General features: G+C 44.9%; 1 protein-coding gene across 1 annotated transcript in view; it reads right to left on the bottom strand.

Moving 5' to 3' along the window:
* The window catches only part of MARCHF10 (membrane associated ring-CH-type finger 10), a 39,448-nt gene that overhangs the window by 8,659 nt on the left and 15,971 nt on the right, over positions 1–14,818 (bottom strand). The window contains exons 2-4 of the mRNA XM_035026361.1: positions 11,935–13,354; positions 6,347–6,516; positions 3,905–4,014 (exon numbers count right to left, since the gene is read on the bottom strand). Coding sequence (XP_034882252.1) covers positions 3,905–4,014; positions 6,347–6,516; positions 11,935–13,354 — 1,700 coding nt within the window. The remainder of the gene's footprint in view (positions 1–3,904; positions 4,015–6,346; positions 6,517–11,934; positions 13,355–14,818) is intronic.

Genomic DNA, 14,818 nt, shown 5'->3' with positions numbered 1-14,818 from the left:
CTCCCACACTGGGGGTACCCTCACTACGCTTCTCCCATCAGAAGGAAGTGACTGTGTTGATCTTGGGCACCGAGGTAACTCCAGCACAGGATCTGATTTACAGTAGGCACTTTTATGTGTATTTTGCCACACTTAAAAAAAAAAAAATGATACCTGGCTCCATCCTAGATCAATTCATTCAGAATCTCTGGGGCCTGGCCTGGGCATGAGTATTTTAATAGAAAAAAAAAAAAAAAGACAGGCAGCTAAATGTTAATTTTAATTATAACAGATTTTTACGTGTTTGTGATTTTTATACTTGAGGAAAAGCAAAAACAAACCAACCAACCTAAATGAGAAAAATACATAAGAGAATAAATTAGTGAGTTAGCAAGTTAGTTGAGGTTAGGTGAGACCCAGGCTGAACTGAAGTCAGTTCTAGACTTCTGGTTTTGTCCCTTTCTTTGAATATGTCTATTTTGGGCACCAGCTACCCAGCTTCTCAACAAAAGAAACTGTTTGCCAGGAGCGTTGGCTAAGATGGCCCAGAGGACCAAGGTTTGGGAGTCGGGAAGGACCTGGCCCTCAGAAGCCCAGGTAGACACATCAACTCCAAGGCCAAGCCAAGGGGCCTCCTCAGCTGGGGACGAGCCGAGGATGGATTACCTCATCCCTGTCTTTGTGTTAAACAACAGTTACTTCCGCCATGGTCCATGGAGAGTTTCTGAACTTGTCTAAATCTTGCTTCCCTACTGTCTCAAGTTTAACCCAGACTGTTAGCAAACAGACTCTAGTAAATTCACAACGGGCCATCGGAGTGGTCAGGACCACTGTGAAAGGGTGAGCCCTCCACTGTTTTCCATCGGCACGTAAATAGTGCACGTTGGTTCTTGGGACTATTGTCCTCTCACCAGGCTGGGCCTGTCAATCTCGTTTCTACCCATGATTATAATGAAGGGCATTTTCAAAAGGCTTTGATGGCCTGTCAGGTTCTTGCTGAAACTAATTTAAACTCTATTCTGCTTCCATGTAGAGTAATTACCGTGCTGGATATTTTCCACTTCCCCTCCAGATCCACTTTCCACCCTGCCCTGTGGCCTAGAGGCTGATCTCAATGGATCGCATTAACTAGGCCCCCTTGTTCTCTGGCTTCTCACTGGGTTTGGCCAATGGGAGGTGCTGGTGGGAGACCAGAGGGTGGGAGGAGAGAGCGGCTGGGGTAATGACTCTCCTTGTTCTCTCTCTGCTGGGCGGTGGCGTGATAAGGGCTGCTTTCCTCTCCTGAAGGTTAGAGGCTGTTGGAGACTCTCTCCTGTAACTACAGGTCTCCCGATCCTGGTGACTGCCCCCAGCCCTTGTCATTGCAGGCCTAGGAACTGTCACAGTGCCCGACCGAGGATGCTTCATCACACCTTGTTGGCTTCTTTTCCTGCCCACGTCTGGCCTTCCTTCAGCTCTCCTCACTCACCCCCTTTGAGAGTGCCACCATCTCTCCTGCCTAGATTCTGGCTGCAAGGTTCCTTTCATGGTTCTTGTTCGAATGTGCAGCTGCAGGAAGCAGTGACGCCAAGGTTATTGGTCCGACCCCAGCGTGGGCTGGGTGGCTTTCTTCAGTGATGGACCCTAGCCCGGTCCTGGTGCACTTAGCTTCCTCCTTTGAGTCCAGAGAGGTTGAGCATCTCTGGGGCCATCACATGGCGATTCCCATTCCCTGAGCATCTTTCTCTCCACAGGCACTGGATTAGAGGATGTACTCAAGTTTTTTCCTGCATCCCATCCCAGGAGGAATGATCTTCTTCCTTCAGACGAGAGAATGGAGGTCCAAAGAGTTTGTGTGGTTTCCCTGAGGTCACACAGCAACTTTGGGGAAGGGAACAAGATTTGGGTTCACACTGTAGTCAAAGCTGGTGTGCTTTGTGGTGGGGTACGCTGCCTCTGGCTAGAGGAGTGCAAACATTTTAGTACCACTGGAAAAATGTACTGTTAGTGAGTCGAGTCTACAAATACCATTGGTAAAGCCAACAGTGCACAGTGGTAGCAGCTTCACAGAGGGTCAACCAGGCAGAGGTGCTTAGAACCAACAGGAGTCTTCACTAGCTAAGGCACTCCCCCGGGCTGGACCATGCTCGTGATGTCTGCAGACCGTTCTGGTAGTATTCCACATAACCTGGCCTTGTCTGGACGTGTCGTCCTCAGGAAGTCCTACAGGCTCCATTTCCTGAAATAGTCTCTGAGGTGACCACATGGAAGCTGCCTGCCCCCCGGCTGGCGCCCTGACTTCAGGTGCCCACACGGCCTGCTTCCTTTCACTAGTGGGACCCCAGAAGCACCTCACTTTCTCATCTCCGTGCCCGGGGGTGGTGACCAAGTGACTCAGGACCCTTGGGCCTCAAAATGGATGGAGTCAAAATACAATTTATTTCTCAGGAAATTCTTTCTTCCTTTCTTTTCCCCTCCCTCTCTTCCTCCTTTCCACCTCCTGACGCCCGATCTCTTCAATGCTGGTGTGGCATTATGTCCAATCTAGCACACTTCTTGTTTGCACTGTTCGGGTCTTTCATGCTCATCAGTAGCTTATTCTTTTGTCCAGCAGCTTTCGGATTTTCAAAAGGTAACTAAACAATTGCCCGGACTCACGCGCAGCATTTTGACTCAGCTGTGCTTTAGGTCTGGACACAGGCTAATGATCTGAAAGCCAAAGTGACTCCCCTTAAGAATGACATTTGATTGACTGGTTGATTGATTGGTTCCACACCCAGCGTGGAGCCCAGTGTGGGGCTTGAACTCATGACTCTGAGATCAAGACTTGAGCTGAGATCAAGAGTTAGATGCTTAACTAACGGAGCCACCCAGGCGCCCAACACGCCACATCTTGAGTGGAAGCAGCTACTTTTTCAATAGCTACATGTGGCCTGTGGCTTCCATATTGGGCAGTGCAGTTCTAAATAAAGGATTGTTTTCCTGAGAACTGAACAATTAACTATTATCCTGAACATGAATCACCTGTCCCCCTAGGGTTAACTAACTTTTTCACAGCATTAGAATTGTAATCCAGGGGCACCTGGGTGGCTCTGTCAGTTAAGCACCTGCCTTCAGCTCAGGTCGTGATGCCAAGGTCCTGGGATCGAGCCCCACATTGGGCTCCACGCTGCTTGTGCTCTCTCTCTCAAATAAATAAATAAAGTCTTAAAAAAAAAAAGAATTACAATCCAAATGCTCCAGGAGAATTAATTCACAGGTACTAAAAAGCACACACTAGGTGCTTATAACCTGTTTATTAACTTTGAGTAAAGCAGTTTCTTTTATTTTTTATAGACTTTTTTTTTATTTGTTTGAGAGAGAGAGAGTGAGAGAGAGAGCACATAAGAGGGGGTAGGGTCAGAGGGAGAAGCAGACTCCCCGCTGAGCAGGGAGCCCGATGCGGGACTCGATCCCGGGACTCCAGGATGATGACCTGAGCCAAAGGCAGTCGCCCAACAAACTGAGCCACCCAAGTGCCCCAAGCAGTTTCTTATTACCCTAGAGTTACTTGATATATAATTTGGGAACCATTTCCTCCAAGACCCTGATTTTTTTTTTTTTTTTTTTTGCCTTGTTGCTATTAAACTTCTATTACTTCAGCAAACTTGGGTGTGGAGCTTGCCAGACTATTCCTATTTCTGTGTCCAGTCAGTTTCTGTGGCTTCCTACTTTTGTTCCTGACCATAGCGGGAGTGGGTGGCAAAAACTTTTGAATCCCGCCCCCCATGCATCAGCATGGTCTGACTTAGTAGCACACCTTCTTGGAGAAGTGAGCTTAGGGGACGCTCCCAGCCTCATCCCTTGCACCGGCCTTCTACACTCCTCTTATCAGAGAAACCTTTCTTCCCGCCGTGCTTTCTAACCGACTTTGCTGCGGAGGCAGAGTGGTGTGAGCGTCTCTTACCCGGGATTGCTGGTGCTTCTGGTAGAAGTCGGTCACGTTCAAATCATCCAGATCGACCAGAAGGCCTTGCTTACACATCTCACAGGTCTTCACAGCGCCTAGATCCGCTCCTTAAATTAAAGAATTCTTTGTTACAAATAACCCTGGGTCTTTATGTGTTGACACTCTGTATCTCTTCGTGTTGACATTTTGGGAGTGAACTCATGTGTATTATGAATTCTGAGTTTCAGTGACCCTTTTTTTTTTTTTAAAGTCAGCCATCTTCTGTAGAAAAGGGCCTTGAATTTGAGATCTGGAAAATTTCCTTCATAATCGTTTCCATTATTATGCAAGCTTCATATAAGTGAAATTCCCATGACTTTTAAATAACAGGTCTTGCTTTCTGTTTAAATATAAATGTACTGGTTCATAAAATTGGAATTGCTACATAGAAGCTGAGAGTCTGTAACACAGGTGTTTGCCAAAAAGAGTGAATATTGGCTGGTGGTGGTGGTGGTGTTATTGTCGTTTTTCTGACAGACCAAACATAGGTCCAAGCAAATGAGTAGATGGGGACCAAACTGATGGCAGAAGCTGTTCTCAGTCCGTGGTTCCAAAATCTGCCTTTACCCTCACCCAGGTGACGTCCCACCTGAGAAAGTGAGGGGGCCGGGGGCCACGTATGGGGACTAAGCACAAGCAGTACCTGAGACCAAGCTCAGCTTCATCTGGGAAAAGAAACTTGAGAAGCTTTCCTTTGTGGCAGTGGCTTTCTTTCCTTCCTTCTTTCTTTTTTTGTTTTTGTTTTAAACGTGCATGCTAGATCAGCACTTTTGCTCCGCTTATCCTAGTCCCCAAAGCAAAACTGGAAGTTGCAGGACCTGCATCTGTGTTGACCATGCTGTGTTCACATCTGGGTGAATGCTGTGTCGAAGCAAACATTGTGCTCTACGTCTTTCCCCCTCGCCTGGGTGGCTGCATTTTTGCTAATGATGTGCCGGTGTTTATTTTATGCATTAGCAAAATAGAGGACTGATTAGTTATCTGCATTTATTTGGTAAAGATAGGGTTTGTGCAGTTTTAGACCCCAGTTCTACTTTGCCTCAAGGGGACATAAATAGTAAATAATAGAGAACTTCAAAAGAGAAGGATAAACAATAATCCCATGTCTGCATTTTGTTTGCTTGATTTTTTTTTCTTTTTTAACACTGTTCTGTAATACTTTAGGCTTCTGAGTGTCCCTTGGGTCTTCCGATTTCTACTGAAATTGGCGTTTACAAGCATTTAGCAGGCTTCTGTTACACATTTCATGAGTGATTTTTTTCCTGCGCTAAATGTTTAATTGGTCCAAATTTGTAGTAAGATAAGACATTGCACAGCAGTCACTAGCAGCCGAGATCCCCTTGTTACCTCCCTGTCTGAAGGACTGAGTAGCCAGCTCACTATGGGGAGATGTGTTTAAGCAGCTTGGGTGGTGGGCCTAGGTTTCTCCTGCTTGGGAAGATGCTCAGGAGGAGACAGTTAGTCTGATGGTCCCACTGTCCATTCCTCTTTCTCTCGAGGGGGCGTGGCCACACCCTGTGGGGACAGGATGAGGCTCTTAGGTGTCCCCCCCTCCCCCCTGCCTGGAAGAAGGATAACCAAGGAGGAGAACATGGAAGAGGAGAGAAAGAGGATCCTGGCTGTGGGGTAAAAGGTTTTCAGGGACACAGTGGCTATTTGTCATTGAGTTCTTGCATTGCTTTTCCCTGTTCTTTTTATTCAAGTTGTCCTCTTTCCCCAAAATCAAGTTTTAAAGAAATCCCCTGTTCTCTGCCAAGAAAACGCCAGCTGACCTACCCATGTGGCTGTATTTAGGTTATAGCCTCCCCGGGGAGTTGAGAAGGGACTTCACACTCAGTTATAAGATCTGCAAAAGACAGAGCTGACAAAGCCAGCACATGGAGATCTCTTTATCTAATATGGTTCTAGAAAATGAGATCAGTGCTCTTTTCCTGCCCCTACTGCAAAATTGCAGCTTTGCTCGGTTTCTTAGGTGACACCCTCCTTCTCCCACAGATAAAAGGAAGCAGAACCATTTTTCCCAGGTGTCCATTAGCGGGCATGGCTTGCTGTGTGTTTGCTGAGGTTCAACCACGGACCTATTTTAGTTTCTTTCCTCCTGGGAGGGAAACTTAGCATCTCTGCTCAGGCTTGGGCGGGGTAGGATTCAAGAGCAGATTCCAGGATTCTTCTCTCGGACTTGGAAAAACAAATTCATGTCCCTCCCATCATTTAAAGGCAGCATTTAGTCTGGCTGCTGTCCGTGGGGCTGTGAACGAGAGCCCTGGGCTCGGGGGCCACGGCTCTCCCGGCGACTGCTCCCTGAGGAGAGGGAGCTGCCCTCAAGGCTCTGAGTCCCACACTGCAGCATCCCACTAATTATATGGGAGGCACGCTTGCGGCTCTTCCTTCCCCACCTACCTGATGTTATTTTCACTTTCAGCCACTTTTTCAGGCACTCCTGATGAACAAATCGCAGGCTTCCCACACAGCCGCAAGGCTCCAGGAGGGGGTTAGTTGGGGAACCCCCGGCTATCTGACAGATTCGACACAGATCTCCCTCCTCCTCCTCCGAGTCCTCCTCCAGGAGACTAAATGGAAAACAAGCCCTGGTGACCAGGGGTCTGCACAGTTTCTACAAACTACAACTACTAACACCACTTCCCAGGACGTTAAAGGGGGAGGGCTGCCTGGGCTTCCCCACGGCTCCTTCCGACCCTACTGAAAATTCTTCCAGGTGACTGATAGTAAGTGCACGGAGCCTTGTATCCAGCTCCTTGGCAGTTCCTGACACATGTGAGCCGACCACAAGAACCAGCCCTGCCACCAGAAATCTAGAGGAAACCATGGAAAAGGCTGGGAGCCCCACTCTTGTGGAAGGTAGTGGTATGCCGTGTTGGTGAGTGTGGGGGATCTGGGGGCAGGGGGCCTGGGTCTGAGGCTTGCCTCTGAAACTTGTGAGTTTGATGACACTGGACAAGTTATTTCGGCTTCTCAGGTCTCTGTTTCCTCATGCATAAAGCCATGTGATGATAATACCACCAGTACGTAGCTGACAGGGTCGTGAGCAGACTGGATGCCATGATGGCGGGGCAATTGTTCTGCAGACTATAAAGTACATCTGGTGTCTGGTGAAGTATTTGCACACACAGATCACTCAACAGATGTTGGTCGGGATGATGATGAACCAATGAACCTGGACATGAACTCACCAATAGCACAACACTTGGCCAACAAATTATGCCAACGTTCCAGAATGTAAGCTGCTAGAATCTGATGCAAATGGAATTATGAAAATGGAAGCAAATATGTTTGTATCTAATAAAGGATGAGTGAAAACTAGCCGGTTGATGTTCATGTAGGGAGGCTCTAAGAAGCCTAAGACCTATTCTTTAGGATCCTCATGGACTGGGGACTGTCTGGGCAAGGAAAGGAAACCGGCTAGGGACTAAAATCAAAGAAAAGGAAGAAAGGGCATTCCTCTGGAGAGAGACGTATGTGCTCAGTTTTTTCAGAGACCTTCCTCCCCAGGAAAGGGAAGTCAATGAAAAGGAAGAGAATTATAGTGTTCCATGATGGGCATAAACAAAAGAAGAGATATACCATATTTTTCAAAGACTCAGTATCTCCAAGATGTCAGTTCTCCCCAGAAATAATTTATAGATGCAATGCAGTTTCAATGAAAATCCCAACAAGCTGATTCTGAAATGTATATAGTCAAGGACTTTTAAGGAACAAAATGGGGAAGGAGGCTTTGTGCCATCGGCTACTGAAACTTATAAAAGCTACAGACATTAAGATGCTGTGGTAATGGATTAGGAAAAAAAACCAGGCCAGAATAGACAGCTCTGAAACAGACTCAGACATTTATAGTTATGTTATATGACAGACATGGCTCTTCAGTTTAGCAGGGAAAGATTTTGCGATAGTTGGGAGTTCATCAAGCATACCTCACACCGCATATTAAACCTCACTTCACATTTAAGTCCAAAACCCATTTCACATTAAGTCCTAAGTGTGCAGAGTAAAACTATAGAGATTTTAGAAGAAAATAGGAAGCATCTCATAATGACCCTAGGTTACAAAAGGACTTCTTCATCAAGAAAAGAAGATACAAATCACAATCCATAAAGAAGATACATGTGACTTCATTAATATTAAGAATTTATTTTTAAAAAATATTTATTTGACAGAGAGAGACATAGCGAGAGCAGGAACACAAGCAGGGAGAGTGGGAGAGGGAGAAGCAGGCTTCCCGCGGAGCAGGGAGCCCGATGTGGGGCTGGATCCCAGCACCGGGGGATCATGACCTGAGCCGAAGGCAGACGCTCAATGATTGAGCCACCTAGGCACCCCTAAAATTAAGAATTTATTTTCATTAAAAGATATCAAGAAAGAGGAAAGACAAACTACAAATTGGGAAAAGATATTCCCAACACATAGCTGTTAAGGGATTAGATCAGTGGCCAGAATGTATAAGGGACTCCTGAAATAAAAGAGAAATATTCTAAAGGAAAAATGGGCACAAGATATAAACAAGTGTTTTACAGAAGAGGAAACACAAATGGTCATTTGGCATTTAAAAGAGCACATAAAATGCTTAGCCTCATTAACAGTCAATGAAATTAAATGTAAATCAAAGCCACACTATCATTTTATTCCCATCAGAGAGGCAAAATTTTGAAAAGCCAATCAATGTAGGGCGCCTGGGTGGCTCAGTCGGTTAAGCGTCTGCCTTCGGCTCAGGTCATGATCCCACATCGGGCTCCCTGCTCTGTGGGGAGCCTGCTTCTCCCTCTCCCACTCCCCTGCTTATGTTCCCTCTCTTGCTGTCAAATAAATAAATAAAATCTTTAAAAAAAAAAAAAGAAAAGCCAATCAATGTAAGTGCTGGCAAGGATGTACAACCGTATACATTCCTAGTAAGACAGTAAACGGTCATTATTTAGCATGGTGGAATGTGCACTAACCTCTAGCTCAGCAATTCCACCCCTAGATAAATATCCCAGAGAACTCTTCCCATGTGCACCAGGACACATTTGCAAGAACATTTATGCTGCCCTGTCTGCAGAAAACAGTAGAGAACCCCATGCCCATCAACAGGAAAATGGCCAAATTGTAGTATATTCATATAACAGACTACTTTGTAGTCATGAAAGTGAACAAAGTAAAGCCAAAAATATCAATAAGGTTAGCCTCTCGCTAACGATGCTAGGGGAAAAAGCAAGTCACAGAGGAATAGATATTCCATTTCTACAGAGTTTAGAAATAATGGTAACATTTCTACAGAATTAAAAAATGTGCACAATATATTGTTATATTGTTATATATATATATTCCTATGGGAAAACCAGAAAGCAAAAAACTTCCAACAACAACAAAATTAAAAGCAAAGGAGGGGCACCTGGATGGCTCAGTTGGAAGAGCAGGCGACTCTTAATCTTGGGGTTGTGAGTTCGAGCCCCATGTTGGGTGTAGAGATTACTTAAATGAAACATTTTTAAAAATTGAAAGCAAAACAATGATAAATGCAATGCAAGAATGGTTTCCTGGGGGCAGAAGGGGTTGGGAGGGCGTAGATGAGGGAGGAAGATGAGATAGGGTGGGTGAGGGGTTCAAGAGCTCCAGTAAAGTTCTATTAGCTGGAAAGTAGGCACAGGGATATTTGGGTTTTGTTTTATTTCAAATTCCCTAATTATTTGTATGCATTAAAGTAACTAACCAAGGGGAAATTTTTAAAGAGTATAAGTGGCATTGAGAAATGGCTTTGAAATATTAAAATGAGGCATATTATAAAATATGAGCCAATGTGTACTAAAAATCACATTTATATGCAAAGATAAAAGACTGGGAAGCAAAGTTTTTTGTAGTGCTTATCTCTGGATTGTAGGATTACAGGTGATTTTTCTTTGAAGTTTATATTTTTCCTATTTCCTAAAATGAACATTTTTAAGATAATAAAAGCATAAGGTTTACTATATACAGAAAAAAAGAGGGTGTCTGATAAAGTACAAAACATAGCTGTTTAATGCATTGCCACACCGAGATGTGGATGCACTTTTAAAAGAAATCATTTTTAGCCCAAAGGCATCGCTTTGGGATGGTGGAAAGTCCAGACTCCCGACAAGTGGGTCTGAAGGTGTATTTCTTGGTAGGTGTAGATGGGTGCATGTGAGGCCTTTTGGCCCTTAACCATGGGTCAGTGTGCTGGTAGCTTGTGTAATATGGAAAAGAAAAGGTCCCGCCAACAGGAAAATTACTCATTCCTGCAGTTGGATTAAAGACCTAGAGGAGTAGTCGGGGTGCATCCTGTGTCCTGTCTTATCCTCCTGCACTCTCATTCACTGCCATGGAATTTTCCCACTCGCAAATGAATACCAGTTGGATAATTAATGGCCCAAATGAGCCGTACCAACATACACAAAGGAGGCTTGCATTCAAAGAATCCATTTCCAGATCAGTAAGCCAACATTAGGGTGTGGTAACACCTGTCATAAAGGAAACGGTCGAATCCGGACATGGTGTCTAATGATGGCTTTAAAAAGTATCAAATTTCATAGTTGTGAAATATCCCCAATCATCTTACAAGACAGTAAAGAACAAAGAAAAGGGCAATTCACACAAAAGATCTTATTTCTCTCCCATGCATGAGAAACACACAGGAAATGGAAACAGTGGTTACCCCAGCACTGCTCTGCAGAGAACCCAGGTAACCATGGTAACTGGTTGGGACTGGCCTTTTGGTTGGAAAGATTCAAATTCTAGAGCTGTTGGTTGGATTTGCACAAAGTTCCATGAGAGAGAGCTGGTGAACTTCAAGTGAGGAGTGGTTCACTCTCTGGGGAGATAGCAACCTTTTCGTAAAAATCCTGGTTCTTAATTGCTGGTAAGAAGAGCTAGCCCCTGTGAATTGTGCAAGACTGTTGAATCTCAGATCTGTACCTCTGAAACAAATAATGCAATATATGTTAAGAAAAAAAAAAAGAAGAAGAAGGTAGCAGGAGGGGAAGAATGAAGGGGGGGAATCGGAGGGGTAGACGAACCATGAGAGACGATGGACTCTGAAAAACAAACTGAGGGTTCTAGAGGGGAGGGGGGTGGGAGGATGGGTTAGCCTGGTGATGGGTATTGAGGAGGGCACGTTCTGCATGGAGCAGTGGGTGTTATGCACAAACAATGAATCATGGAACACTACATCTAAAACTAATGATGTAATGTATGGGGATTAACATAAGAATAAAAAATTTTAAAAAAAGAAAATGCCTTTAGGGTGCCTGGGTGGCTCAGTTGGTTAAGCGACTACCTTTGGCTTAGGTCATGATCCTGGAGTCCTGGGATCGAGTCCCACATCCGGCTCCCTGTTCAGCGAGAGGTCTACTTCTCCCTCTGACCCTCTTCCCTCCCGTGCTCTCTGTCTCTCATTCTCTCTCTCTCAAATAAATAAATAAAATCTTAAAAAAAAAAAAAAGAAGAGCTAGCCCTACGTAGCAGTCCAAACCCCCTCATGTCTAGCAAACTTGCCTTCCTTAAAGTTATGGTATTCAAGGAAAAAAACACTTTGAGAAGACTGAAGAGACTGAACTGGAACACCAAACTTTTCCTCATAGATACATATATTTTAAGAGCAACAAAATAGACAATTCCCTCGATATAAGCAATTATTAAAATGCCAAAGAAAGGCCTATCTATGATTTAAAATTCCCATGACATGGGGCGCCTGGGTGGCTCAGATGGTTAAGCATCTGCCTTTGGCTCGGGTCATGATCTCAGGGTCCTGGGATCGAGCCCCACATCGGGCTCCCTGCTTGGCGGGGAGCCTGCTTCTCCCTCTCCCTCTACTGTTCCCCCTGCTTGTGTTCTCTCACTCTGTCAAATAAATAAATAAATAAATCTTAAAAAAAAAAAATAAAATAAAATTCCCATGACACCCTAATGAAGATACTGCTTATTTCTACCTGGGGAGCATGGAATAAAAAAAGTATACACATCTAATTATGAAAATTCCTCACCTTTCTTGTAATTTCTTGAGTTTCTCAGGGTCTGCCTTTATCTTAGTGGCTTCCTTTTCATCCAGGAAAGCAGAGACTGCCGGTCTGTTTCCATTATCATTTTGATTTGGGAAATCAGAAACTGCAAAGAAAGTAAAAGGTATGTTTTCTTGCAGGGACCCAGGCACATGCAAATGGCCTTGTAAGTTCATTCTTGATGGAGAGGAGCTGGAAGACTCCACCAAGGACAAGTTGCTTTGAGGATGGAGTAAGAGGTCTTCTGTGTATAATGGAGCCCCCTGTGATGGGCTTGTTAAAGTAACATCTTCTGCTCCCCTGACATCAAATTCATGTGCACTGTTTACTGGAAAATAACTATGGTTTTCAGCACTGACATATGGATTCCTATTTCTAATGGGGGACAGTGGTCGACGAACATTAAACCTTGAGTTTCCCTCTGAGTCTGCACCGTGAACGAAGGTAGACGACATTGACAAATCTACTGGAATATCCTCTCTCATAGCAGAATGCATTAATGATCCAGGAGTGTTATAAGATGAATTCACTGGTGATCTTGGAGACGTTGGCCTACTAGAAAGAAAACGGTCAAGAGAACTACTAGAACTGTTTAAATAGGCGTGCCAATCTCTTTCGTAATCGCGGGTACCAGGCCTATCTTCCATTGAAGTACAATCTCTAAATCCATTTTCAGCATTGAGATCACCATCTAGACTAGTGTCGGATTTTGTGTCCCATGAAGGAAAGGTGCCATCCTCATGTTCACTGTTACCACTGTCATTGTCTTTAGGAGACCCCCCGTCAGGTGGCTCGGGGTCTTGAAACTCCCTTGGCCCAACAGGAGGTGGCTCTATCACTGGCATCATTGTATTGCTTATTCTTAATGAGCCATGACTGGACTCATTTCTTCTTACAGAATTAGCTCTGCAATTTTCGGGATTTTCTTCAAAATTTTTATTTTTGGCCTGAGAGACTGATAGCCCAAGAAATCGACTTCTCTTATGATTGGGAGGAGAACGAGGCGGGTGCATACCAGCCAATAAAATTTCTTCCTCTACTAGGGTCTCTTCTTCAGTGTCATCACCTTCTCCTCCAGGGTTTAATGACAAAATGGAATAAAAATCTTCGTCTCTGAACCTAAATGGTGCCCTTCTTGGTCCTCCCGTGGTGGTGGTTTGGAGTGATGGCCCCAAGGACTCACTCAACACTTGAGGGCTGTTTGTTTCTTGGAAGGCCTGACATAGGCCTGGATGTGGCTCATTCTGGGAAAGAGCACTTGGGTCTCCTTTTTTGGCTCTCTCAGGGGTATTCTCAGTCATGGTCATTAGCTGTGAGGATGAAACTAAGCTTCTTCTCTCTCGAGTTGGCCTCTTCGGCTTAGTGTCACGTGCACACATTGGGCCCTCTTGTTGAACTACTGGATCTGCATGGAGAAAAGACAAGTTTATCATTCTCCTATAGGTGCTCATGGATGAAAGACTTCTAACACCAAGAGGGAGAGTCCCTCAAGGCAACAAAGAAGCCTAGAGAAGAAAATATGCATGGTTAAAATGGCTGGAGGTTACAAAAGGAGGACAGTAGAGTTAGTTTCATTTTACTACTTCTTGGATTCTCCTTTTGTACATTTGTGGAGCTCAGGCTGGTTCTGGGGAGACGGGGTGACCCTGAGGATACAAGTCTTTTCTGCAGAAGCTTTGGGAAGACTGTCCAGTCCAGGTCAGCCAGGGCTGATAATGGGTAAATCTCTCAAATGGTGGTTTTCGTTCCAGTATTTATGGAGAAGGAAAACCAGACCTCTACAAAAACCAGCAGTGCCCCCTCATCTGGATTCATTCAGCATACATTTATGACACTCCTGCTTCACACGCAGCTTTACAAAATCTTAAGGAGAGTATAATCTACCTTGGCAGATCGGCGGAAAGGCTCTAGAAGCTGGTGTCCAGTTACCCTGATGATTTTGGTTACATTTACTGCTTAGTGCAATAAAAATTATAACTCTCATGAGATCATTACCTTCTCTTTGTCACTAGCCCCCCAGTCGATCTGTAACCTCTGGCTATGATAGACTTCTTCCCCCCTACCTCCTGATTCTAAAGTATGAAGAGATGTACAGAGAGGAGGAGGCAAAGTGCCCAAATGGGTAGGAATTTCTAGCGGTGAAATCACATGGTCAAAACTTACCTTATAAAAATAACAAATAAGCACTACTTACTGAGGGCTTATACTGAACAGGCCAGGAACCATACTAACGGTATTACGTACACCCAGTTGGGCCTCACAACCCTAGGAAACAGGTACCACGATCACACCACACTGTAACTGAGGGCGCCAAGGCTTAGGGAGGTCCCATCAGTTACCCAAGATCGTATTTCTAGTAAGTGATGGGGCGATCATTCGAACTCAAGCCTGCTACAGGTTGTGTCCCCTTAAGAAACTGGCTGGCCTTCCCATTTCCTCGCGAAAATGAGAATCTGTCTAATCCATTGTGATGTTGTGTGTGCTGCTCGGGGTTTTTTTTACCCTTGCAATGTGGATAGGACCCTGAAAGTACTTCTCTGATCCCATTTCCCTTTCTTGTTCCTTCCTGCCCTGTCCCCCTTGTGCTGTCCTGCAGGATCTAATGAGGTGCTGCTGTCCTTATTGTTCAGTTTCTGAAGACACTCACCGCATAGAGGGCACGGGACTCCGAGGGTTCAGGAAGGCCTATGTGGGTACTAGCTCACGCAAGGATTTGATTTGCAAATCCTCAGAGCATCTGGCCCAGCCAAGGGCCAAGTCAATACTGACTCACTTTAATGGAGGGCCTCGCGGGGAGCACCAGTTTCTAACGTCCTAATACTCTGTAAGCCTCTTTTATTGTTAACTGCATGGGACACTCAGCGACTAC

Source organism: Mirounga leonina, unplaced genomic scaffold (genome assembly GCF_011800145.1).
Source record: "Mirounga leonina isolate KUSES-001 unplaced genomic scaffold, KU_Mleo_1.0 Mir_197, whole genome shotgun sequence".
NCBI lineage: Eukaryota > Metazoa > Chordata > Mammalia > Carnivora > Phocidae > Mirounga > Mirounga leonina.
This window is presented reverse-complemented; position numbering and strand designations above follow the sequence as displayed.